General features: G+C 44.4%; 1 protein-coding gene across 3 annotated transcripts in view; it reads right to left on the reverse strand.

Moving 5' to 3' along the window:
- Positions 1-27,534, reverse strand: part of GPR89B (G protein-coupled receptor 89B) — a 136,152-nt gene that overhangs the window by 36,216 nt on the left and 72,402 nt on the right. For 2 of the 3 annotated variants that reach the window (XM_033942002.1, XM_033942003.1), the window contains exons 10-11: positions 20,617-20,709; positions 6,156-6,251 (exon numbers count right to left, since the gene is read on the reverse strand). In XM_033942002.1, coding sequence (XP_033797893.1) covers positions 6,156-6,251; positions 20,617-20,709 — 189 coding nt within the window. The remainder of the gene's footprint in view (positions 1-6,155; positions 6,252-20,616; positions 20,710-27,534) is intronic. The other variant, XM_033942004.1, reaches the window with a different exon arrangement.

The raw sequence follows: 27,534 nt of genomic DNA on the forward strand, positions 1-27,534 counted from the left end.
GCTTCTGGTTCAGGCACGGGACGCGCGTAGGAGCCAACACCCAAGGCTTTGTGCACACTGCGGCAGTGAGGAGGGAACCAGCCAGAAGATAACACCAGGGATGGCAATGAAAACATTGTACTGCAGGCCGCATAAAACGGCCAGGATGGCCAGATTTGGCCCGCGGACCTTGAGTTTAACACCTGTGGTATAGTGCATTCTATCTGTGGGACATCTGAGCTGACTTTTGGGTCCTATAACTTTAAGGTCCATTGTCCTGGGCAATTTCAGAACGTAAGTTTCTCCAGGTGGGGGTAAGCTATGTAGGGTCTTCTTTATCTTGCATCCATCCTGATCTATCCTACTTTCCTTCTATACTTAAGGGTCAATGCCCCAGGGTTTTCAGCCTGTCCTGTTCCATCTTCTCTCTCTTGTCTTTTCCTCTGACCTCTTATTATACATCCCAGCTGAGTTATGGAAGGTTTTTTGCCCTAATCTGTGGTACTAGCTCTGGAATCAAGTCAGAGTTATTTAGCTTCCTTATTAGTGGCCAGATCAGGAACTACTTTTCCCATAATTCAGGGTTCCTCCTCCTTCTGTGCTATGCTTACCTGCTTCATCAGGCAAGTCTATGTCTCACGGGACTCAGAATATTCAGGACCTACTACCTCTCATAGAAGATTCCTCCTAGTGGGCTGTTTCATCTGGTTGAAGGGTAATGCATAGCACTAGCCCTATTTGGTGCCTGGCCTTCAAGCCCTATTCTGGACAGGTTTTTCTTATTTGGTGGCATAGCTCCTCCAGCTTACCTAGGGGAGAATATATCCCTTGGGGTTTCTCCCTTTTAAAGCTGGAGATGTCTGCTTCCTGAATCCTTTAAGCTACTCCTCCCCTCATGGATCACAGCAACATGTTCGTCTCCATGACTTGGCTGCTGCTTCCGATGGTAGGTTGGCTGACCCTAGTTTCTTAATATCTATCTTAACTTTCCAAATACAAGATTTAGGGGTATCTTCAGTGAAATATGCCCCCCTAATACAGCGGGCAGTGGCCAAGGTTGACATTGTCTGCATCTGTGGTGGGAAAGTGTGTGTGTGTGTGTGTGGGGGGGGGGGTAGTCTGAAAGGAGAAACTCCCTAACAATTATATTATTTCAGTGTATTAATGTTTCTATTCTATAGCACCTGGTCCTACCTCTTCCACAAAAATGCATTAGGCCAGTTTTAGAGGGAATTCATTTCTTTAGAATCCTTTGTCCAATCTGGATCCTTTTCAAATTCGATATAGGGTTGCCTCTCCCTTTTTTACCCATGCCAAGTTTAGTCTCATTTCATTAAAATTTCAGAGAGTTATTTTGCCTCAGAGAGACATTATCAATCCTCTATGCATTAATTTATTTCTAGCATTCCATTTGATTGGAAAGAATAAAAAAGAAAGATTTTACCAGCAAGGCAGAATCTTCAGACATCTTGTATGAGAAAGATTAAAGTCTTCATCACATTTCTAAAGGTAGTACAGTCTGAAGTTTCTTAGATTGGTTTTGTTAATAGATTGCAAAGTTAAGGCTTTGCATGGGGAAAAACACTATTACTAATGCTTTGCAGCTTGAAGTGGAAGACTAAGCACTAGTCTCAGCAATTACAGATTTATAGAATTTTAAATTCTCTCTTAACTATTCTAGACTAATCCTTTGTAAGCATCTATAGACTAAAGACAGAACTTTAACTAATATGACCAGCTACTGGAAACCAATGAAAGGCCTGTAGGATACATTAAATATAGTGATTTGCTTTAATCCTATCAGCTGAAACACAGCATTTTGGATGTTTTGCAATTATTGCACCTCGTTTTCAAAAATGGCAACAAATAGCCTATTACAGTAATCAATACCTGACATGATTGTTGAGTTGATCCTTTTAAGAAAACACGAATGAAGATGAATCAAGAACAAGAACATAATAGCCATACTGGGTCAGACCAATGGTCCATCTAGCCCAGTAACCCAAATAGTAGCAACATTCCATGCTACTAATCCCAGGGCAAGCAGTGGCTTCCCCATATCAGTCTCAATAGCAGACTATGGAATTTTCCCTCAGAAACTTGTCCAAACCTTTTTAAACCCATCTATATTAACTGCTGTAACCATATCCTCTGGCAACTTGTTCCAGAGCTTAACTATTCTCTGAGTGAAAAAATATTTCCTCCTGTTGGTTTTAAAAGCATCTCCCTGTAACTTCATTGAGTCTTTGTAAATTTTGATGGAGTAAAAAATCAATTCACTTGTACCTATTCTATATCACTCAGGATTTTGTAGATATCAACATGCCCCCTCCCCCATCTCTTTTTCAAGCTGAAGATCCCTAACTTCTTTAGTCTTTCTTCATATGACAGGAGTTCCCTCCCCTTTATCATCTTGGTCACACTCTTCTTTGAGCCTGTTCTAATTCTGCTATATATTTTTTGAGATACAGCGACCAGAATTGAACGCAATACTCAAGGTAGGTCGCATCATGGAGTGATACAGAGGCATTATAATATTCTTAGTTTTATTTATCATCCCTTTTCTAATAATTCCTAGCATCTTGTTTGCTTTTTGGCTGCCGCCACACATTGAGTAGAAGATTTCGGCATACAGTCTACGATGACACCTGGATCTTTTACTTGACCCCTAAGTGTGGGAGGAAAGAAGATATAGGCATCTGCCTGTGAAAACACTTTCAACTTTGCAAAAGGGATAAAGATGCCCACAAAGCTAGAGGCATTAGGTAGCTATATTCAGCACTAAACAATTTAATTTTAGGCCCTAATATTCAAAAGTACTTATCCAGCTAATGATAGCCTTTATCCAGGTTAGTGCCCTAGTTGGTAATTTTATTGGCACTATGTGAACAGTGCAACTGAAAATTATTACAGACTACCCCAGTGGTGAGGCGGAGGGTGGCTCTTCTGCCTAGCTATCCAAATAGCTTTTTCCCATGCAGGACTTGAACTTTGCAATCGGTTACCAAAAACAATTTAAGAAATATCAGCGTATACTATCTTCAGAAGTGGATGCTTCTTTATCAGTGAAAGCTGACTAATTCTTTCCAAACTAATGGAATGTTAGAAAGAAATTATGCATAAATGTTTGAGAATGTTTGTTTGAAGCAAATTTTAATAGAACTAGATCAAATTTGTCATGGAAAAAATTAAGGAATACAAAGATGGAGTTCAAAAATGGGCCTAAAGTTATACAGATAACAAATTGAATATTGCCATTAACTAATGGCAGCAGTTGATATACTATACTTATCAAGGGCATAGACAGATACCCGATTTTGGATGGACCTGAGCCCAAAGATGGGTGGGCATGACAATCCTGCCCCTACCTAGTAACTTTCCCTCTCCCCTGTAGATGATTTGTCTCTCAACTCCACTCCCCAATCTTCCCCCAGTACCTTATAAAGCCTTCAGTTCTTCACTGGCAGAGAGCAGCAACTCATACCTGCTGCTTGCACCAATTCCAAGCCTCCCTCTAACATGGTCCATCTACATGGAAATAAGAAGTTACATCAGAGGGAGGCCCGGGGCTGGTAGTGTCATTGCTTTCTACCAATAAAGAACTGGAAGCTTTATAAGGTACCAAGTGGTGGTGGTGGAAGGGGTGGGGGGTGGTTTGGGGGAGTGGAGTTGAGAGACCTGATCGCCTGTGGGGGAAGGGAAGGAGAGATTTGGGGAGTCTTCAGTTGACAGGGTTTGGGGATCACAACTGTACTGCTGCTGGGTGGGCCTGAGCCATTGCAATGCCACCGATTAGTACATTAAGTTCAACCTGCAATCCAGACAATGGTGCTAAATTTACAAATTGTAGTTAAAAGCTGTACAAAACAAGATGGTGGCATATCATTTACAAGCCTCTATGAATATCTTTTCTACTACGACAAAGAGCCAAATGGAACTATGTTTCAACAGATGCTCGACTTGCACCTTGGTTAATATTGGACTCTTCATCTAGCACTGCCACTGCAGTATTTGCCAGCTATGAGTAGTTCTCTCCCCCAACGCTATCCTACTATCGACGATACTGGCTATTCATGAGATTGAAGACTTTTTGGATACTAAATGGGAGGCTTCCTCACTTGCTCCTCTGTGGAATAACCCCAGGATCAGAATACAAAATAATCCAATCTCTTGGAAACTTTGGCAGGACCACAATATATGGAATGTAGGCCAACTTTTTAAAGGTCAGCATTGGATCACATATGCTTCTATTTGCAGAACTTTTGACTTGCCTCCATCGCAATTCTTCAGATGGCTCCAGCTTACTCAAACAATTAAAAAGGATCTCCTACCTTTGTATAAGTGTTCCGAACTTCCTTCGTATTTATGTTATTGTGACAAATTCACGTTTAAACGTAAAGAAGCTTCAAACTGGTACAAATTCCTCCAAATACATTAATTCATCCCAGATCTCAAGTTACGTACTTACTGGCACTCTACTTTGAATCTGCCTATTGAGGATGGATGTTGGTCTACCATTTGGTCTTGTACTAGTAAGGTCCTACACTCATCTTCATTGATCCAAACTGCTTTCTTCACTTTGCACAAGGCCTTTTGGACTCCTCACCGCTTGGCCAAACTTGGATCTCCCCATCAAAGCGTTTGTTGGTCATGTAAGGAAACCGATGGAATGCTCCAACACATGCTATTTGATTGCATACTTTTGAGAAAGTTCTGGGATCAAGTATGGACAACTATTTCTGCATTATTTCATATTGATCAGGCCATAAGCTATGCCACAGTCATCCTTGGCGCTGAGGCAATTACTAGCCCTCTTTCTGAATCAGAATCGTTCCTATTGAAAGGACTGATGACTTTGGCGTTAAAAGTGATCCTCTCTAACTGGAAGGACCTGGCATCTGCTTCCTATTCTGCCTGGTGGGTGAGTGTATCTCTCATTGTCATTTATGCTGAGAAGATGAGTTCTCTTAAAAGATTTCATAAGATTTAGGACCCATTATTAGATTTTTGCACCACACCCCCCTCCTGATAGGTTTCCATATTGTGATTATTTCTGTTTGTTGGTTGTCCATACTATTATGCCTATCGCTAATTACTGTCTTTATTTAGCATCAATTGCTCATCATATTACTGCTCTATTTATCATCACTATTGGTGACCTGTAGCCTGTATACATGACTTGACATATGATCTGATTTGTTTCCCTATATCATACCACATGCTTGTATTGTTTACTTCTTTTTTTTGATTTCCTGTGCTACCTGATAAATCGATGTCAGACATTGACTACTGCTTAGTTCCTCTATTCCAAGGGTCTCAAAGTCCCTCCTTGAGGGCCGCAATCCAGTCGGGTTTTCAGGATTTCCCCAATGAATATGCATTGAAAGCAGTGCATGCACATAGATCTCATGCATATTCATTGGGGAAATCCTGAAAACCCAACTGGATTGCGGCCTCAAGGAGGGACTTTGAGATCCCTGCTCTATGCTGTTATTGCTCTTGTTTACCTTTTGATGTTTGTATTGGTTCTTTGTTTTACAAAACCCAATAAAAATGTTTGAATTCAAAAAAAGCTGTAGACAGGGTTTAAAAAAAATCTACACTGGCCATGGTATTTAAACAAATATTAGGCTATAAGGAATCTATTTTTAGCTTGATTTTTATGGGATTCAATATAGATGCCTAACTAAGATGCTTAAAATATTTTCTGAGCTCTAAACCATATAACAGCTTTTAATACAGCATTTTCTCATCAGACACATATAATATCCTTCAAAAATGAGCTTTCCAATCAAAAACTGGGCAGTGGCAACCCTACTCTCTTTCTCCTCTTGTAATTCTTGTGCCTTGGCTTACACTACTGGCCAACTCCTTTATCCCACTGGCTCTTGGGTTCTACCGCTGCTGAATCATCTATGTAGCTCTGCAACTTTAGATCAATAGGGTACTTTTACTCAAGTACTGTACTCTTTTTGTGTGAGAACAGTGCAGAAATACTCAGAAATACTCATAAATAGTTTTTTGTGTTTAATTGGTAAAACATCAATTTGCATGCGAGGAAGGGGGCTATCAGTGTCTACTAGTTAAACCCTAATGAAAGAAGTTCTATTTATAACCACAATATTAGAATAAAAAATAATCATACTATCAGCATCAACAATGGAACTGAAGCTTACATCAAACTGAATTCCCAGGTAATTCACAGTGATCTCAATTCCTCTTGTGACAGGGTCGGTCTTTCCAACTCGATCAAGCACAATATTGATAGTTGCCTATCAGAGAAACACAGAGACAGTGTCAACAGAGAAACACAGACTTTGCAAGTTTCTCTGGGCTTAATCAAAGGGATTGTTGTTTTCACTCCAACTGCAAAATCAAGCAAGAACTGGCCCTCTGAAATAGCAGAAAATTGCATTACCTGGCGTCATATGAAGTTCTGAGTGGAATAGAAGTGTGTTACTGTGGCTTTCACAGTCTTACCTGTATAACAGTACTTAATATAATTAATCTTATTCCATATTGTGGCACACTATACCTAAATAGGCAGCAAAGTAATCCTTATCAATAAAAGTAGGCTGAACAGGCTGCAAAGTCAAAACAATTTGGTAAAAAAGTACTGGTGGAGAAGTAAGACCCATATGAAAGAGAGGGCTGGTGTTGGAGAGAGGGCAAACAGAGCAGCTGCCTTGGGTCCCACAGCTCCAGGGGGCTCCTGTAGGCCGGGATGTCCTTCCCTTTTCTCCATAAGAACATAAGAATTACCACTGCTGAGTCAGACCAGTGGTCTATTATGCCCAGCAGTCTGCTCACCAGGCGGCCCTTTGGTCAAAGACCAGTGCTCTAAATGAGTCTAGCCTCACCTCCTCACCTGCGTATGTTCCGGTTTAGCAGAAACTTGTCCAACTTTGTCTTGAATCCCTGGAGGGTATTTTCCCCTATAACAGACTCTGGAAGAGTGTTCCAGTTCTCTACCACTCCCTGGGTGAAGAAGAACTTCCTTATGTTTGTACGGAATCTATCCCTTTTTAACTTTTAGAGAGTGCCTCTCGTTCTTCCTACCTTGGAGAGGGTGAACAACCTGTCTTTATCTATTAAGTCTATTCCCTTCAGTATTTTGAATGTTTTGATCATGTCCCCTCTCAGTCTCCTCTTTTCTAGGGAGAAGAGGCCCAGATTCTCCAATCTCTCACTGTACGGCAACTCCTCCAGCCCCCTAACCATTTTACTTGCTCTTCTCTGGTCCCTTTCGAGTAGTACTGTGTCCTTCTTCATGTACGGTGACCAGTGCTGGACGCAGTACTCCAGGTGAGGGCGCACCATGGCTCAGTACAGCGGCATGATAACCTTCTCCAATCTGTTCGTGATCCACTTCTTAATCATTCCTAGCATTCTGTTCGCCCCTTTTCGCCGCTGCCACACATTGCGCGGATGGCTTCATCGACTTGTCGATCAGAACTCCCAAGTCTCTTTCCTGGGAGGTCTCTCCAAGTACCATCCCAGACTTAACTTTGGCTGCTCAACGGCGCGCGCGCGCCTTTGCGAAGCGGCTGAGCGGAGCATAAAATCACCTCCCATCCAGCTTCCAGAACCGATCATTCAAGACTTCCCAGCAAACGAGAGAATCTCCTGCAAACAACAAACTTCTGCAACAAACTCCTGCAAAAAACAAACTTCAACTACTTCAACCTAGACCAGGATATCCCACCAGCAACCCGGACCGACTCAACAGCTAAGTATTTGCATGACTCTATCCTCTTGCATGTCTGACCAACAACTCTGACCGACTCAACTACTAAGTACCTGCACGACTCTATCCTCCTGCATGCCTTACCAACTGCATGCTAAAGCCAACCTGGACACCACATACTCTGTCTCATCTGATCAACCCAACACTCGCCAGTATTATCCTCTATAAAGTCAATCCTAGCTCCTGTATACCTGATTTTCTATCTCCTGGTTATTCCATAACCTAGCCAGTCCCATACTCCCCCAATTCTCTCAACCAGCCTCCCTCAACTCCCTAAACCTTCCCACCTCACACCCCGCTCTCTCACCAATTCAATAAGGAGCACCATGTCCAACTTCACAAGAAAACTTCTAGCCCTCCTCCTCCTCTATCTTCTTAGCTCAAGGAAATGGATCCCCAGAGCCTTAGCATTCGAATCCATCCCTACCTACTCCACCTGGAACACAATCACCAAACCAGGCAAACCTCTCTGTCTCTGCGGTATGGTTTGTATCCTAGTAGCATAGTGTCCCAGACATTTTCCTCGGTCCACCATGCTTCCATGATGCCGATGATGCCAAAGTTATCTTTTTGTGCCATAGCTTCTAATTCACCCATCTTATTCCTTAGGCTCTTTACATTCGTGTACATACACTTGAGTTTGCGGCCTGTTCCTATCTTGCATTTCCTTCCCTCTTGTGTCCCTTTCGATCTGTCTTGCCTGTGATCCGGTGAGTCTTCCTTCTATCTTCCTGCACAGTATCCTCCAGGTATACTGGCTCCTGAACCATTGACTCTCTCTCTCGGTTGACTGTCAGCTTTCCCCTTCTTCCTAGTTTAAAAACTTCTCAATTTCTCTCTTGATGCTGCTTGCAAGTAGCCTCGTACCGTCTCTGTTGAGGTGGAGTCCTTCCTTCCTGAATAGCTTGCTCTTCCCCCAGAACGTCGTCCAGTTGCACATGAAGTGGAATCCTTCTTCCTCACACCAGCACCGCATCCACGTGTTGATTGCTTGCAACTCCATCTGCCTCTTCTCGTCAGCCCTGGATACCGGTAGGATCTCCGAGAATGCTATCCTCTGCATTCTGGTCTTCAGCTTCCTTCCTAGCATCCGGAACTGGTCCTTCAATACGGGTCCTTCAATACTTCCCTGTTGTAATTCCTGTTGCTCACATTGTTCGTCCCCACATGGATCACCACCACCATATCTTCTTCTTCCACGCTGTCAATGATCCTGTTGATGCGTCTCACTATGTCTTCTACCTTGGCTCCTGGTAGGCAGGTCACCAGCCGATCCTGTCTTCCTCCCACTATGTGGCTGTCGACTTGTCTGATGATGGAGTCCCCCATGGCGATTGCTGTCCTCTATCTTCTCTTGATTCTCCAGCTGCAGGTCCTTGTCTCCGGTGTATGTCCATCTCTTCAGCTGTAGGTCTGTGTCCTTTGTTCCCATCCATTTTCTCTCATCCTGGCGTTGGCTTGCACCGGACTCGTCTTCTTGTGGGTTCCCTCCGCTGTTTACAGATCTCCCTGCTGTGTCACCCATTTCTTCCTGGTGGTTGTCCGTCGGGTGGACCATACTCTCTGTAGGTGTATCTCGGCAGTTCCAATGTTGCTGGTGATTTTCCACGGCCTCCCTGTATGACTCCTCTATGAACTTCTCCAGCTCTCAGACTTCTTCCTCGATGATTTCCTCTGTCTTGATGTTCTCTGCATCTCTGTCTTCCTCCTCCACTGCTTCCAGTTCTAGTATTCTGCCCTCCAGGAGTCTGACTTGTTTCTTCAGGCTCTCCAGTTCTCCGCATCAAGTACATATGTAAGACCACCTCTCAGAGGGGAGGTAGTCATACATAAGGCATACGGTGCAGAAAACTGGGTAGCTCAACATCCTGCTTCTGTCTGCTGCTTCCATTGCTGCCCGCTTGCCGGTCTGCTGTGGATGTCTTCTGTGTCTGTCCTCTGCGCCTGCTGTGTCCTGTGTCTGCCTGGTTGTGTCTCTTCTGCGCCTGCTGCGTCCTCTGCGTCTGTCTGGTTGTGTCTCATCTGTGCCTGCTGCGTCCTCTGCGTCTGCCTGGTTGTGTGTCCTCTGCACCTGCTGTGTCCTCTGTGTCTGCCGAGTTGTATCTCCTCTGCACCTGCTGTGTCCTCTGCGTCTTCCTGGTTGTGTCTCCTCTGCGCCTGCTGCGTCTGCCTGATTGTGTCTCCTCTGCCCCTGCTGTGTCCTCTGTGCTGAGATTGTCCTGTGCCTTAAGTAGGCCTGGGGAGGGCCAGCTTGGTTTACCTGGACAGGTAGATGTGGTGAAATGAGCAAACATGAAATAAAAAATTCAGCCATTACACTTTCTCACATTGCACCAGGATTCACTAGTTAGAAAAACTTGTTGATAGATAGGGCCTAATCCAAGAGCAGGTGAGAATGTGGTATTAGTGGCTATACATAAATATATGAAACTAGAAAATATTGGATAAGCTAGAAAATCATAATCAGAGAGGCAAAGCAAAAGATGGGAATAACAGATTGAGTTCACACATGTGCTATGTGCTTGAAGGAACAGGAAGGCAGGCTAGGACATTCGTGCGATTGATAAGCATCATAGCAAATTTACCCCAGATGGCAAAGCTTAAGTTTTATAAGACTTCTTTGTTCTGAAGAGTGTCCAGCCTGGACTAGGCTGGTCCTCAGAGAAGTTATAGGCAGACAGGAGTTGGCCTCTGACCTGGTTGCCTACATTCCAAGGGGCCCTGATTTTGCAGTGAGAAAGACAAATCGAATCCACATGTGTATCATTGTATGTATAAATCCAGAATTAAATTTTAGTAAGTCAGTAAGTCATTAAAACTACACAATAGGAATTTACTTATATAGCTATAGGTAACAAGTATAGATTAGAATATATTTTAATTTGATTTCATATATTTGAAATCTGAAGAAATTCTGAGAGGGTTACATCTGGGATTTAACCTCTGACCTTAAGCAACTTTTTCTACTCTGTGAAACTCTGATGGAGGGGGGGGGGGTTAATCCCTCCTTCTCTCTCTAGTTTTAGTTAGACAAAGGGACATGAATTCCTCAACACAGAGGTTGATCGTAACAGGAAGGGATTTAAAAGCTGTGTGCATTAGTCTTTGTGAGTACATTACAATATCTGTCTATGTATTTCTTCTTTTTATAAAACATGTAAGCTTAATATGAGAATGTAATTTTTAGGAATGCTTTTGTGACACGCCCATGTGAAGGTATAAAAGAAAACCTTAAATGGAAACAAATAATGTGGACCAGTTAGATTGTAGCGAAGGAATGTCGTCATTTAGGATATATATGGATGTGTAACTGGTAAAACGTTGGAATTTGTTACTAGCAAGGCCAGCTTTTGGCTTCTGTAATAATTCTCATGATGCAACCAACCTTATGATTAACCATACCTGATAATGAATAAATAATTTTGCTTTTGGATAAACATTTACATCATTTCATTATTCATTTTTACAAACCTAGAGTAGCTACGAGTACGCTTGTGTGCAATTAACCTGCTCAGTGTCTGCCTGGTTGTGTCTCCTCTGCGCCTGCTGTGTCCTCTGTGTCTGCCTGGTTGTGTCTCCTCTGCGCCTGCTGAGGTCTCCTTCTGTTCTCCTTTAGCGGTGGCTCGGTCCTTCTCAAGGCCCTTTGCAAAGGCACTCTCGCTAAGATGAGCGCCTTTAACCCTGCCTTCGATGCGCGCCGCACAGATCAGCACAATTGGCCCCTCCTCTTTTATGGGGGAGCTCTGGATCTGAGCACTGATGTCAGAGGGGTGGGTGGAGCTACCTCTCACCTGCCTTCTCCTGCCCTTCTAGCTCTGTTGCATCTCTTCGTTTGATTTTCTTCCTTCCGACTTCTCCTGGCTGCCCTGCTCTCTGTAGCCCCTCTCACCTGTAAAAATGCAAGGAGATTGCCAGCATGGCAGCAATTCCCTATTGCTACCCGCAGCCTCCTTGGCCCTCCTCATAGGTAACTTCCTGTTTCTGCTTGGACAGACTACCTAGAATAGCACAGAGGAGGTCGCAGGCAGTGTTTGAGAATCATAGCTGTGCCAGGAACCTCCTTGCATTTTTACAGGTGAGGGGGATTTGGAACCAGGTGGGGTGAAGAGAAGGACATCCTGAATCATGGGGGCCCACTGGAATGAATGATTTTTAAATGAAGGGAGAGATGCTGAATGGGATGGTATTTGGTGGGTGGGGAAATTAGGGGTGGGGGGTCATAGGCCCCTGCATGTCTAACACCGACCCTGCAAGGAGAAACCCGTTTCTGCTATCTGCCTCAGCCTCTGTAGGCATGATCAAAGAGATTATAAAAGGAGATTATGTACTTATCCTGGTAAGCTCTTTTCCAGTAGATAGGTTGAGACATTCTAGACCAGGGGTGCCTAAAAGGTCGATTGTGAAAGCAACGTGAGTCTATCGCGGAGCCCATCCTGGGCTCCGTGATGGACTAGCGATGCCTTCCGTTCTACATGCTTTCCGACCCTGTAAAGAGAATGCTGAAGCGCTGGGCTGACCAACGTTCCTCACTCGACATCAATTTTGATGTTGGAGAGGAAGTTCCAGGCCAGCCAATTGCTGCCTGGCTGGCCTGGAACTTCCTCAAGAAGTTCTGCTCAAGTTCTGCTCAAGAAGTAACATGAAATCATCAACTGCAAACAGCTAACAAAGACTTCAAGAGAGCTCAGAAACTACTCCTGCAGAAAAGAGTAGCAATCTGCAGTCGTCGTGGGAGACTCAATCCTGAGAGAAGTGGACAGTCACATAGCAGGAGGGAGAGAGGATCGGCTAGTGACCTGTCTCCCAGGAGCAAGAACGAAGGACATCACCGACAGAATCGAGAGGATCCTGGACGGCGTGGAAACAGAAGAGACAGCAGTGATAATCCACGTGGGAACAAATGATGTCAACAGGAGAAATTACAGCAGGACTACGCTAATTGAACAGTTCAAGATCCTAGGAAGGAAACTGAAGCTGAGGACACAGAAGATAACATTCTCAGAGATTCTGCCAGTACCGAGGGCAGACGTGAAGAGGCAGACCGAGCTACAAGCAATAAACGCATGGTTGAGGAGATGGTGCGAAGAAGAAGGATTCCTTTTTGTAAGAAACTGGACAACTTTTGGAGGAAGAACAAGCTCTTCAGGAGGGACGTTCCTGAGCAAGGCAGGAACGAGACTGCTAGCAAACAACATCAAGAGAGGAATTGAGCAGGCTTTAAACTGAGAAGAAGGGGAAAGCCGATAGTCGACCTGACGACGACGGTTCGGACAAGAGTATCCAAAGAAGATACTGAGCGGGAAAAATGCTGGGAACAGGCAAGAGACAAACAACAGAAGCTGTTGACCAACAAAAAGGGCAAACAGATAAAATTAGAGGAACAGGAGAGATCAGGAAATCAGGTTGCAGACGAAAAAGATACACCAAAAAATGAGGAAGAAAGGAAAAGAAAAGATACACCAAAAAATGAGGAAGAAAGGAACAGAAATGAGGGACTGGCAGCCCAAATAGGGGATGGTAAGAGGAGCAAAACACATGTAAAACCAGCAGAGAAAAGAAAAGACCAGGACTTAAATTGCTTGTACGCTAATGCAAGGAACCTATAGACCAAAATGGGATAATTAGAAGCCATAGCCAAAAAAGAAAACCTAGACATCATTGAAATCACGGAAACATGGTGGAACGAGGATAACCAATGGGACGTAGTGCTGCCAGGGTACAAACTCTATAGAAGAGACAGGACCCATAAGAAGGGTGGAGGAATAGCACTATACATAAAAGACACCATTCCCTCGTCCAGAGTGGATATAGAACCAAAGGCGGAAGGACTGGAGTCATTATGGGTCAAATTACCAGGAAAAAGTGGCTTTGACATAAGATTGGGTCTATACTATCGTCCACCTGGACAAACGGAAGCAAACGACAAAGATCTGGCAGTAGAATTGAGGCGGGAAGGCAACAACAGGAATGTGACAGTAATGGGAGATTTTAACTACCCCGGGATAAACTGGAATATTGGAAACTCAAACTGTGCGAGGGAAACAGAATTCTTAGAGGCTGTGAGGGACTGCTTTATGGATCAGCTTGTCAAGGAACCAACAAAAGGATATGCCACTCTTGACCTAATCCTCAACGGAATAGGGGGACCTGCAAAAGAAGTGGAAATAGTAGGACCACTAGGAAACAGCGATCACAACATGATCCAGTACAAATTAGGAGTAAGTACAGCAAAAGGGAAGAGAACCACAGTGACAACATTCAACTTCAAGAAAGGGAACTATGATGCTATGAGAGCAATGGTAAGAAAAAAACTTAGAAACAGCTCAAGGAAAACAGAAACTGTAGAGCAAGCCTGGTCTCTATTCAAGGGCACAGTGCAAGAAGCACAACATATGTACATCCCCAGATTTAGAAAAGGGTGCAAAAAAAAAACCGAACAAAAGACCCCGCATGGATAAACAATGAGGTAAAGAAAGCGATAGGAGACAAGAAAAAATCATTCCGGAAATGGAAAAAGGACCAAACTGGGGAAAACTGGAATGAACACAGGAAACGCCAAAGAGAATGTCATCAAGTGGTTAGGAGAGCGAAAAGAGAATACGAAGAGAGATTAGCCAGGGAGGCAAAAAACTTCAAATCATTCTTCAGATATGTTAAGGGGAAGAAACCGGCGAGGGAGGAAGTAGGACCGTTGGATGATGGAGACAAAAAGGGAGTGATAAAGGAGCAAAAAGAGGTAGCCGACAGGTTAAACAAATTCTTCTCGTCAGTCTTCACAAGCGAGGACACATCCAGTGTACCGGAACCTGACATGATCTTCCATGGTAACCAAGAAGAAAAACTGTCAGCAATAGAGGTGAGCCATGAGGATGTCCTCCAACAGATAGATAGATTGAAAAGCGACAAATCACCAGGCCCGGACGGAATCCACCCTAGGGTACTAAAAGAACTAAGAAATGAGATAACGGGAATACTCCAACGAGTTTGCAACCTATCCTTGAAAACTGGAGAGATTCCGGAGGACTGGAAGATAGCACATGTTACACCTATCTTTAAAAAGGGGTCAAGAGGAGACCCGGGAAACTATAGGCCGGTAAGTTTGACATCGGTCTCAGGCAAGATGGTAGAAGCACTGATAAAGGACAGCATCTGTGAGCACATCGAAAAAAATGGGCTGATGAAAGCGAGCCAACATGGCTTCTGCAAGGGAAGATCGTGCCAAACAAACTTACTGCACTTCTTTGAGGGGGTAAACAGCCAGTTGGACAAAGGGGAACCTGTAGACATCATTTGCCTTGACTTCCAAAAGGCCTTTGACAAGGTACCCCATGAGTGGCTACTTAAGAAGCTGTGGAACCACGGGGTAGAAGGAGAAGTACACAGATGGATCAAACACTGGTTGGCAGGCAGGAGACAGAGGGTTGGAGTGAAGGGTCACTACTCGGGCTGGAGGAAAGTCACGAGCGGAGTTCCGCAGGGGTCTGTACTTGGTCCGCTGCTGTTCAATATATTTATTAATGACCTGGAAACGGGGACGAAATGTGAAGTTATAAAATTTGCGGACGACACTAAACTCTGTAGAAGGGTTAGAACTACGGAAGAGTGTGAGGACCTACAAAGGGACCTAAACAAACTGGAGGAGTGGGCGAATAAATGGCAGATGAAATTCAATGTAGGGAAATGCAAAGTCATGCATATAGGGAGAAAGAACCCGATGTTCAGCTACCAAATGGGGGGATTAGTATTAGAGGGAAGTAACCTTGAAAGAGATTTGGGTGTACTGGTGGATACAACAATGAAGTCAACGGCGCAATGCGCAGCCGCCGCGAAGAAGGCAAACAGAATGTTGGGTATTATTAAAAATGGTATTACGACCAGAACAAAAGAAGTCATCCTGCCGTTGTATCGGGCAATGGTGCGCCCGCACCTGGAGTACTGTGTTCAGTATTGGTCACCGTACCTTAAGAAGGATATGGCAATACTTGAGAGGGTCCAGAGGAGAGCGACACGAATGATTAAGGGCATGGAAAACCTTTCATACACTGAAAGATTGGAGAGGTTGGAGCTCTTCTCCCTGGAAAAGCGGAGACTCAGAGGAGACATGATAGAAACCTACAAGATCATGAAGGGCATAGAGAAAGTAGAGAGAGATAGATTCTTCAAATTTTCAAAACATAAAAGAACAAGAGGGCATTCGGAAAAATTGGAAGGGGATAGATTCAAAACAAATGCTAGGAAGTTTTTCTTTACTCAGCGGGTGGTGGACACCTGGAATGTGCTTCCAGAGGACGTAATAGGGCAGAGTACGGTACTGGGGTTTAAGAAAGGATTGGACAATTTCCTGTTGGAAAAGGGGATAGAGGGGTATAGATAGAGGATTACTGCACAGGTCCTGGACCTGTTGGGCCGCCGCGTGAGCGGACTGCTGGGCACGATGGACCTCAGGTCTGACCCGGCAGAGGCATTGCTTATGTTCTTATGTTCTTATATACAGTATTCTTTCTAGCCCCCAAGGGCAAACAGGCATCCAAGAAACAATTTGAAGAACCATAAACAGACAGATATTAGGCAGGCACAGGAAGGACAGGGGTGGAATTTAAAATACACTTCTCCCTCCCCATTCGCGGTTCCTGCACTCGCGGTTTCATATAATCCGATTTTTTTCTGGGGAGGGGGAAAATAAAAAAATGTAACACAAATCCATCTTTTTTTCCTCCCTGCAGCCATTTCCTGATGGCGATCTGCACGGGGCAGGAGCGTAGGAAGATTGCTCCTGCCCCGAAAGCCCTCTAGACCACCAGGTAAGGCCTGGAAGGCGGCAGGGAGGTGGGGGTGGGTCAGAGCCAGATAATTGCGGGTTTTCGGCATTCGTGGTCCGGCTCTGCCCGTATCCCCCGCGAATGATGAGGGAGAAGTGTATCTCATCTATCTACTGGAAAAGAGCTTACCAGGGAAAGTACATAATCTCCTTTTCCAGTGCAATAGGCGAGACATTCTAGATAGATGGGTCCCCCAAAAACAGTCCCCCAAAAGCTAGGGTGGGCTTGCTGTGCTGGCCCATAAGACCAAGAACACAAAGGCAGAGTCCTGTCTCACCGCCATATCCACTGTGTAAAACTTGGCAAACATGTGTAGAGAGGACCATGTTGCCGCCTTGCAAATCTCCTTAGGGGAGACAGCTCTAGCTTCAGCCCACAAAGAAGCCACACTCCTGGTAGAATGCACCTTGATGGAAACAGGAGACTGTTTCCCCGAAAGAATATAAGCCGACAAATGGTCCTATGGATCCATCTGGAAATCGTGGCCTTGGAAGCAGGAGCGCCCCGCTTAACTAAATGAGTCAGCAAAGCTACCAGATGCTAGGATCCACCTTGGGGATTATCACCCAAGAAAAGGTTCTGGGTTTCATTGTAGACAATATGATGAAACCTTCCGCCCAATGTACAGTGGAGGCCAAAAAAGTAAACAGGATGCTAGGAATTATTTTTAAAAAGGGATGGTTAACAAGACTAACAATGTTATAATACCCCTGTTTCACTCCATGGTGCAACCTCACCTGACGTATTGCATTCAATTCTGGTCTCCTTATCTAATGAAAGATATAGCAGCACTAGAAAAGGTTCAAAGAAGAGCGACCAAGATGATAATAGGGATAGAACTCCTCTCATATGAGGAAAGACTAAAAAGGCTAGGGCTCCTCAGCTTGCAAAAGAGACAGCTGAGGGAAGATATGATTGAAGTCTTCAAAATCCTGAGTGCAGTAGAATGAGTACAAGTGGATCAATTTTTCACTCCGTCAAAAATTATAAATACCAGGGGATACTCAATGAAGTTACAGGGAAATACTTTTAAAATCAATTAGGAGGAAATATTTTTTCACTCAGAGAATGGTGAAGTTCTGGAACGCATTGCCAGAGGTTGTGGTAAGAGCAGATAGTGTAGCTGCTTTTAAGAAAGGTTTGGAAAATTTCCTGGAGGAAAAGCCCATAGTCTGCTATTGAGAAAGACAGGGGGGAAGCCACTGATTGCCCTGGAATGTTGCTACTCCTTGGGTTTTGGCCAGATACTAGGGACCTGAATTGGCCACCATAAGAACGGGCTACTGGGCTTGATGTACCATTGGTCTGACCCAATAAGGCTATTCTTATGTTCTTACAAACAGATGGTCAGAGACACAAAATTCGTTAGTGACCTCCAGATAGCGAAAAAGCACTCTGTGCACATCAAGTTTCTTCAAAAGGTGATCTTGTGTCCTGAAACCAGTAGGCTGAAAAACAGGCAAACACACCTCCTGATTAACAGGTAAAGCCGACATCACCTTCGGCAGGCAGGAAGGAAGGAACCATACATAGGGACATACCAATCTCCTAGATGTGGAAGAATGGGACCCTATAATAGCCCCAGGTACATTAAATAGATTGTGAGCCCACCGGGACAGATAGGGAAAATGCTTGAGTACCTGATTGTAAAAATCGCTTAGATAACCTTGATAGGCGGTATATAAAATCCTAATTTAAAAAAAAAAAAAAAAAAGGGGCCTGGAGTTCCGAGACACTGAGGAAATAGTGACCAGGAATACAGTCTTGAGTGTCAAGTCCAACAGGAAAGCATCCCAAAGGGGCTCAAAGAGAGCCTTGATGAGGCTAGACAGCACCAGGTTGAGGCCCTAGGAAGGGAATGGCGGCTTAACAACAATCCTAGACTCTAAAACAAGAGTGCCCAGCCATCTGGACCCAAAGAGATGCCACAGTGAGGCCTTTATCAAGACCAGCCTGAAGAAAGGCAAAAATCACCGAGACTGGAACTGAATAAGGCTTCACCTGGTTCATAGCAGGCCATGTGTTACATGTATTTTTGCCACGTAGATATTTAAACATATCTATCATATTTCCCCACTCCTGCCTTTCCTCCAAAGTATACCTATTGAGATCTTTAATTCTGTCCCCATACGTCTTATGATTTACACCACCAACCATTTTAGAAGCCTTCTTATGGACCAACTCCATCATGTTTGAAGGCGTGGTCTCCAGAATGGAACACAATATTCTAAATGAGGTCTCCAATCTATTTGCTTGCTGAAACCTCCCTAGAAAAATTTAAAAGTAATCTAAAAAGCTATCTTTATAAAGATGCTTATGAATCTTAGATCAAACAATCCTTTAGATTCTCCTATTTACTTTTAGATCAGGTCTCACCTTAACAATTACTCTTAGACTAAGTCTTCATAAAAAATTGTTCTTCCCTAATTATTATTCTATTTTAATTGTTTATTTTAAATTAAATGTAATTTAACCTCTAATTCTTTACATATCTTTAATGTAACTATGTATATGGTTTTAAACTGTTTTATTTGTCTCCCCCCCCCAATTATTATTGTTATACGCATTGAAAATACTTGATATTGCGTTTAAATCAAAATCTCAATAAACCTGAAACTTGAAACTTGTCTCACCAGGTTCTTATACAGGGGCATGAATACCTCCTTTATCCTAATGGCCATTCCTCTCCCAATGTACTCAAGCATCCTTCTAGCGTTCACTGTTGCCTTTTCAATCTGTTTGGACACCTTAAGATCATCACATACTATCATACCCAAGTCCCACTCCTCTTTCATACACAAAGATCTTTACCCCCTAAACTGTATTGTTCTTAGAATTAAATCTTAGCTGCCAAATTTCAGACCACTCCTCGAGCTTCACTAGATCCTTCCTCATGTTTACCACACCATTAGGGGTGTCTACTCTATTGCAGATTTGGGTTTTACCCACTAAGAGGTAAATCTTACCAAACAGCCCTTCAGCAATATCGCTTACAAAAAATGTTAAAAAGAACAGGCCCAAGAGCTGAACATTGAGGTACACCACAGGTAACACCCCTTTCCTCAAAGTGATCTCTATTGACCACTACTCTCTGTTACCTTCCACTCAACCAGTTCCTCATCCAGTCTGTCATTTTGGGGGCACTCAGTTTATTTATTAGACCTCTGTGTGGAACACTGTCAAAGGCTTTGCTAAAATCTAAATATGCCACATCTAGCGTTCTCTCCCTCTATCTATTTCTCTGGTCACCCAGTCAAAGAAATTGATCGGATTTGTCTGACAAAACCTGCCTCTAGTGAATCCATGTTGTGTGGGATCCGTTAATCCACTGGATTTCAGAAACTTCACTATTTTCTGTTTTAAAAGCCTATGTCATAAAGGCACATAGGCACCTATATTGCTTTACATAACAGACCTAAAATAGATGCTTTTTAAAAATTTTTACATAGGCTCCGTGTTATGTAATTACCCCCGTGTGGACAATTTTCCCAGGAATTTTCCCAGGTAACTTTTAATACAAAGTATTTGCAAACATATAAGACTTCTGGACAATTTTCAGAATCATTTACCCTCTTCTTTAATTCTATGAGTGTTGAAACTGTTACTGCGGCGGCCAGCACTAAAAATGCTAGCGTGACTTTGTAAAGGAGGGGGTTAATCCAGTAAATTAAGGGGTCTGGAAACTGCACACACAAACCAGCTAAAAGAAGGCGCAGGTTTAAACAGAGTGCATACATCTTTTTTAAAATGGAATACAAAGTTTTCCCAGAGATGTTATAAAGTCAGGGCAGGAAAATAGTGAGTGTACAGGTCTTTTTCACAAGTGCACATGCTATTTTCTTCCTTGGTCATCCATAAAAAAGCAGTTAAGTACATGATTCCTTTTACAGTGTCTACTTTGAACTAATTTTTGGAATAAAAAAACAAAAATCCTATCAATACTGTTTCTCTGAAAATTAGTCTGAAATACACATTAAAAATCAGCCAAATACTTTACAATTCACAGACTGACATTTTCTAAGAAACACCCCCCCAAAAGAACACTAACCACTAGATAAACAAATGTCTCACCATGAATATTTTCCAGACACAGTAAATAGAAAAAAAGTATCCTAGAAAGTTGAAGTATTTTCCTTGAAAAGTTTTGGAGTATTCTATTCGCTCCTGAAAAAAAGAAGAAAAATAACTATTCAAATACTTTACTCACTCAGGTTCCGCTGCATATTAATAATGGACGCCCAGATTCTATTACATAATACTGTTTGTTCATTTATATAGTTTCTTTCTTAGCTCATCCTCCCAAAATGGGTTATACAGTAAACCCCCGCAAATTCGCGGTTCACAAATCGCGAACTCAGTAATTCGCAGTATTTTCCGACTACCTCTTCCTGGTACTAAAGTATCAGGAATAAGCGGTTGGAAAATGTGCCCGGCTTCGCAATTTAAGCACCCGCCGTCACCCCAGCTGCCCTCTCCTGCCTTCGATCAGCTGAAACCCGTGAATTTTGGGGGAGTACTGTATTCACAATATTTTACACATCTTTAAAAATACAACAGAAATAAAATTTACAATCAATTCAACAATAAACAAACAAATTTAAAATAAAGTTTCCACAGCCTTATAGAACATTAAGGGGTCCTTTTACTAAGGCGCGCTAACCGATTTAGCTAACGCATCCATAGAATATAATGGGCACCTTAGAATTTAGCGCGAGCTAATCGTTAGTGTGCCTCAGTAAAAGGACCACTAAATAATGATCTTATAGTAGAAGAGATCTGATTCCATGACTGTTATTTACAGGCACTTTCTGAAAAGAACAAATTTCACTGAAGGCAGATAGAAGCACCTCTCAGATTGTGACTGGAGAGAGCATACAGGATTATAAATTGGCAATCCACTATTGGCATGATTACACGGAAGGGAAAAGGGGGCAATGTCTGGAAAGCAGGATATACTAAATGCTCGAAGTATGGGAAACAAGATTCTGGATCTAGAAGCTGTGATGGAAGAAATGGAGTTTGATATAGTGGCGATCACAGAGACATGGTTCACAGAGAACCTTGACTGGGATGTAGTTATACCGGGTTATATTCTGTTCAGGAAAGACAGGGTAGGAAGAAAAGGAGGATGAGTAGCGGGGGTCACGTGATGCAGCCTACCTAGAAGGACGTTGGTGAGGAGAGCTCCCACCCCACCTCGCTAAAATCGGCATAAAATACCTGCTTTTTCTATATCTCTCGGGGATTTTTCCTGCTTTACTGCTGGGGACAAGCTTCTGCTCTCACCGGGTGCATTTGGAGTTGGGTTCCAGCACTGGGTATGCCGATTAAATTGGTGCGAGGCTCCAGGGAAAAACCTCCGTCTACCCCCTCCAAGATGGCGGCAGAACAAGCCACTTTTACAATTCCGGCTGGAGATTGGATTACCGACATTACTAAATCCGTGTCGGCTGCTCTGGCGGATAGACTGAATAAAATCCAGTCTGCTGTAGACGAGATGAATAAAAATTTGACTCCCATACTCGGCACCTGAATGAGGTTGAGCAGCGCGTGTCTGACCAGGAAGACAAGTGTACGAGTATGGCCGCGCAGATGGCTGAGCTGCAGAAACAGTCATAGGAGTTGGCTGACAGGATGGAAGAACAAGAGAACCGAAGCCGACGTAACAACTTGAGGTTGGTCGGGATCCCGGAGTTGGTCACTGATCCGGCGTTGTATGACATCTTCAGCAAGTGGCTGCCGACCACACTGGGCCTTGAAATAGGCGCAATGTGCTTCGAATGTGAGAGGGTCATCGCGTTAGGCCACGCACCGCTGGAGATGTGAGACCCCGCACTGCTATTGCCTGCTACGCTAATTGGTGTGAAAAAGAACTGCTTCTTTGGGCATTTCGTAAGGTGGGGGCCTTGGAATACGAGGGCTCCAAAGTGCTGGCCTTTAATGATTATTCGATCAGGGTGGCTACCCAACGAAAAGCAATGTCACCATTCTGCACAGACCTGCATAACCGGGGGATAAAGTTTGCCCTGGTGTTCCCGGGTAAGCTGAAGGTATGGCACGATGGAAAGACTCACAACCTGGCCACGGCGGAGGAGGCTCGGGCTTTACTGGCGAAGTTATCTACTTAATATTGCTCCTTTGGCACTCCTTTCCTATGTTGGGGCTTTTTGGCTCTTTGATGACTTCTGTGGCAGGCTTGGCACTCCGGGGTGTTTGGGGGCTCTCCCAGCCCGTTTGGACTGGGGTCTGACGATCTGAAGATCTGCTTGGTATGCTGGTGAGTCCTGGGGGAAGGTCTCGTTCTTTCCCCCTTTTTCTGGGACTTTTGGCGGCGGCTGGGAGAGCCTCTCTGACCATACCAGGGGAATGATCTGCTTGCTGGGGTCATTGGCCAAGGTCTTGCTGGAATCCATCATGCCAATGGACCGGACTTTCTTTCCAGTTTTGTCCTGTTGAACTTTGGGGTCCGGGGGATATAGATCGGGGGGTGACCGGGGGGGTCTCTGGGTAGGCTGAAGGGTATGTTTATGGGATTGCATGTCGGAGGGGCTTTCATGCTTAGGGGGAGGGGAGTTCGGGGGCTTGGCTGTGGTGTATGAGTGGGGGTTGGTATATGTCTGGATGGTGTGTGTGGGATTGGGCTGTGGGAGGGTAAGGGTACTATGGGCTCTAAAGGTGCTCTTATTGCTGGGAGCCAGGCCTAGCTGGGGGGGTCTGGTCTCTTGTCCTATTTTCTCCTTGTACTCTGTGGCAATACTGGTGGCTTTTTATGCTGCACAGCTATGGTTAATCTGATTGTGGTTACTCTTAATGTTGATGGTATCCACTCTCCTATAAAACGAAAAAATTTTTTTACTTGGCTCCGGCAACATCAGGCGGATATTGCTTTCCTTCAGGAAACCACCTAACTAGCGCTGAACATGAGAAGCTGCGCAGGGAGTGGGTCGGGGATGTAAAGTACTCTGCATATAATGGCCGACAACGGGAGGTGGCTATCTTGGTCCATAAACATCTACCCCTTCACATTCATAAGACCATTCAGGATAAAACTGGTCGTTACGTTTTGGTCCTAGGGGAATTGTGGGGTTTCCAGTTTCTTCTCTGCAATTTGTACACCCCGAATGTTTATGACCATAGTTTTTACTTGGGGTTGTTGGGTATTATAGCTCAATATCCTACTTATCACTTGGTTGTGGGAGGTGACTTTAATTTTACGGCTGACCTGACTATTGATTGCTCTCCTGCCAGGCCGCGGCCCAAGCATACAGCACATCGGGGTGTGAACTTTCTCTGTGATCAGTTAGCGGTGGTGGATGCCTGGAGAACTCTTCACCCCTTTGATAGAGAGTATACATTTTACTCCCATCCTCATTCCATGTATTCTAGATTAGATTATGTTCTGGTGTCCCATGCTTTATTTCCTCGAGTGGACAAAGTTTCTATTGAAGACACCACACTGTCGGATCATTCGGCAGTAGTAGTGACAGTAGCGGTTACGGAGTGCCGGGGGGATAGCTCCTGGCGATTTCCTGCCGCTCTCTATTATGATACAAAGTTTCATGAGTATTTGCGCGCCCAGTGGTTGGACTATGACTCGTATAATACTCCTGATGTCGATCCAGCGATGTTCTGGAAAGCTTCTAAGGCAGTGCTGCAGGGTCATATCATCCAATATGTAGCCACTAGTCGAAAACAACAGGGGGAGAAACTTCTTGCTCTGTCTGGGCAGTTGGCCGAGTTGCATAAACGACATCGAGTAACCTTACAGGGGACGGATAGTCAGCAAATTCGCTCTCTATGTTCTCAGATTAATGAGATATTGGATTAACGTGCCCGCCAGGATATCTATTATCAAAAATTTCGTCTCTATCAATGGGGTGGAAAAGCGGGCAAACTACTCACGAATTTGGTCCGTCACTATAGGAAGAAGCAAATTATTCAATTGGTGCGGAATTCTCGGGGAGAGAACCTCACTCAGGAATCTCAAATCTGGGAGCAATTCGTGGACTTCTATAGCGCACTCTATGCGAGGAGGGACTTCATGGAAGAGGAGTGGGATCGTTTTTTTAGGGATATACGTACTCCGCGGCTGTCCGAGGTTCAGACGGAGCAGCTGAATGCCCCTATCTCTTTGGAGGAAATTCGGTTGGGGATCAAAAAACTAAAACTTACTAAATCACTGGGTCCTGATGGGTTTGGCCTGGAATATTATAAACTATTGCCTGATCTGATTGCACAACCCTTGGGAAATTATTTCAATTTCCTTTCCACCTCTGAAGCGGGCATTTTGAGTAATCTAGCTCATATTACATTGCTCCTGAAACCTGGGAAGGATCCCGCGCAGGTCGGTTCTTATCGACCGATCTCCTTATTAAATCAGGATGTTAAGTTGTTGGCCTCCATCATGGCAGCTCGGCTCAATGTGTTCCTCCCTCAGCTCATTGGGGATGACCAGGTAGGATTTGTTCCCCAGCGCTATGCATCTATGAATCTTCTCAAGGCGTTGACTGCGATTCATGAACGCAGGGGGGGAGGGGGTACCTCAGCAATTGTTGGGCTTGATATGGAAAAGGCTTTTGACAGTATTTCTTGGAGGTACCTTTTCTGGGTGTTGCAGGAGTATGGCATAGCTAGGACCTTCCTCACCTGGATTCAGGGGCTTTAAATGAAACCGCAGGCACGCCTCAATATTAATGGCGGCCTTTCGCAGCCCTTTCCACTTTGTCGGGGTACGCGTCAGGGTTGTCCCCTCTCTCCTCTATTGTTTGTGTTAGCCATCGAGCTGCTAGCTATTAAGATTCGGTCTAGCCCTTTCCTGCGGGGTATCCACATAGGTACGGCGGAGTGTCGAATTACCTTGTTTGTAGACGACATCCTGCTTTTTCTGGACCAGGTTCCGCTTCATTTACCGGTGGCGCTGCCTCTGGTGTCTGAGTTTGGTGTTCTTTCAGGTCACAGAGTGAACTGTGATAAATCAGAATTGTTACCTTTGACAGGACTTGGTTGGGAACCCTGGCACGCTGGACTACAGATTCCCCCGGTGCGAGCACCGATGCGGTATCTGGGTGTCTATTTGCATACAGAACCCAGGGTTATGTACCAGCGTAATATCTTGGCTGCTATTGATAGAATTCAGGATCTTTGCTCTAAGTGACGGGATCTCCCGCTGTCCCTATTGGGGAGGGCAGCGTTGATCAAAATGATCCTATTGCCTAAGTTGTTATATACTCTACAAACAGTGCCCTTTTGGGTATTGCAGCGGGATATCCGCCGGATTTGATCTCTCTTTTCAACATTTCTCTGGCGCCGCCAGACAGCGCACATTGCTTATGTGAAGCTGACGCTTTTTAAGCAGGTGGGGGGCCTGGGCCTTCCTGATATTCGTGCATATAACGTGGCGGCCTTAATGCGCTTTATTCATGAGGGAGTATTGGAGGTGGCTAGATTCTCTCCGCTGGGATGGATGGCGGGCTTGTCCACCCCATATACTTTTTTGAATCTTGTGCATGCACCTCGTGGGGTGGGGGGCAAGTTGTTCTCTAAAATGAAGTTTTTGCGTCCTTTTTGTCAGGCTTGGTGGTGGTGGCGTCGGGTGCAGGCGCGATCTCCGCGGGCTTCACCCTTTTTGCAACTTCAGGGCAATCCTGATTTTCCCCCGGGGTTAGGCCGTTCCCCATTTGCTGCTTGGGCTTCTCAGGGGGCCCTGACTCTTTCTCATATGATGGATGGGGATACAGGTGTATTTGATTCTTTTGCCCTATTTCAGGACAAGTGGGACATTCCCAAAACTCAATTCTTTGCCTATTTACAAGCTCGCCATTACTTTCAGAGTCTTTGTTCGCAACATGGCGAGGAGTGGACTTGTGGACCCCTTGATGTGCATTTACTGAGCATTCCGGCTGCCTTGAGTTCTCTTTCAATTTGGTATAGGGTGGTGCGATCTTCTGTCTCTCAGGGGCATCTGACTTTGTTATGTGATACATGGAACCGGGATCTGGCTACACAGTACACCCCTGACTCTTTTTTGGCACTCTTTCACACCCTGTGGGCTTTTGTGAAATCTGTGGCCTGGCAGGAGACCCAATTTAAAATCATTCATAGGGCTTACATCACCATGGCACGGGGTGCTCGTATGGGTTTGTGGGAGGAGCCTGTGTATATCAAGGGGCGACTGGGACGTTCTTACATTCCTTTTTGGAGTGTCCTGAGCTTTCCTTATGGAACTCCTCCTTTGCGCAGCTTCGCTTAGTTCTACAACGCACTATAGAGTGGGATTATAAAATGTTGCTTCTTGGTGATCAGACCCTGTTAGAAGAGCAAGGCTTTACTGTTTCTCAGAGGCGATTTATTTATCTGACTTTGTTGACGGTTAAATGTCTGATCCTACAATATTGGACTCAAGCAGGGCCTATCCCTTTGGACTGTTGGATTCATCAGATGACCGAGCTGGCCCGCTTTGAGCTTCGCTATCACAAAAGTTCCTCTAATCCTGAGGTGCTGGCATATTTGGCCCTGTGGCAGGTGTTCTTAAGGTTACCTCTAGTTTCCAGACTTGGGAGTAAGGGGGGGTGATTGAAGGGGGTGTGTGCTTGGTGTATGTTTGTGGGTGAGGCTGGTGCGACTGATCCGGTGTGTGTGTAGTTCTATGCGTAGGAGATTTCTGGGGAGGGTCTGTTATATTAAAAATTTGTTGGAGCTGACACGGGAGACAAAGTGTTCATGCTTTTGGATATCCTTGTGTTTTCATGCAGAGCTTAGTGTTTTTGTTAGTGCACATTGTGTTATTCTCGCTGGATGCTATTTCATTTTATCCTTGTACTTCATTTGTTTCCCTTGTTGACTCCTTAATAAAAATGATTAAAAAAAAAAAAAAGGATGAGTAGCATTATATGTTACAGATCATATTAAAGTCATACAATTGCAGGATCTGCAAGGTAAGGAAGAGGCACTGTGGATCAATTTGGAAAGAGGAAATGGTGAATATATTTA

Source organism: Geotrypetes seraphini, chromosome 4 (assembly GCF_902459505.1).
Source record: "Geotrypetes seraphini chromosome 4, aGeoSer1.1, whole genome shotgun sequence".
Taxonomy (NCBI): Eukaryota; Metazoa; Chordata; class Amphibia; order Gymnophiona; family Dermophiidae; genus Geotrypetes; species Geotrypetes seraphini.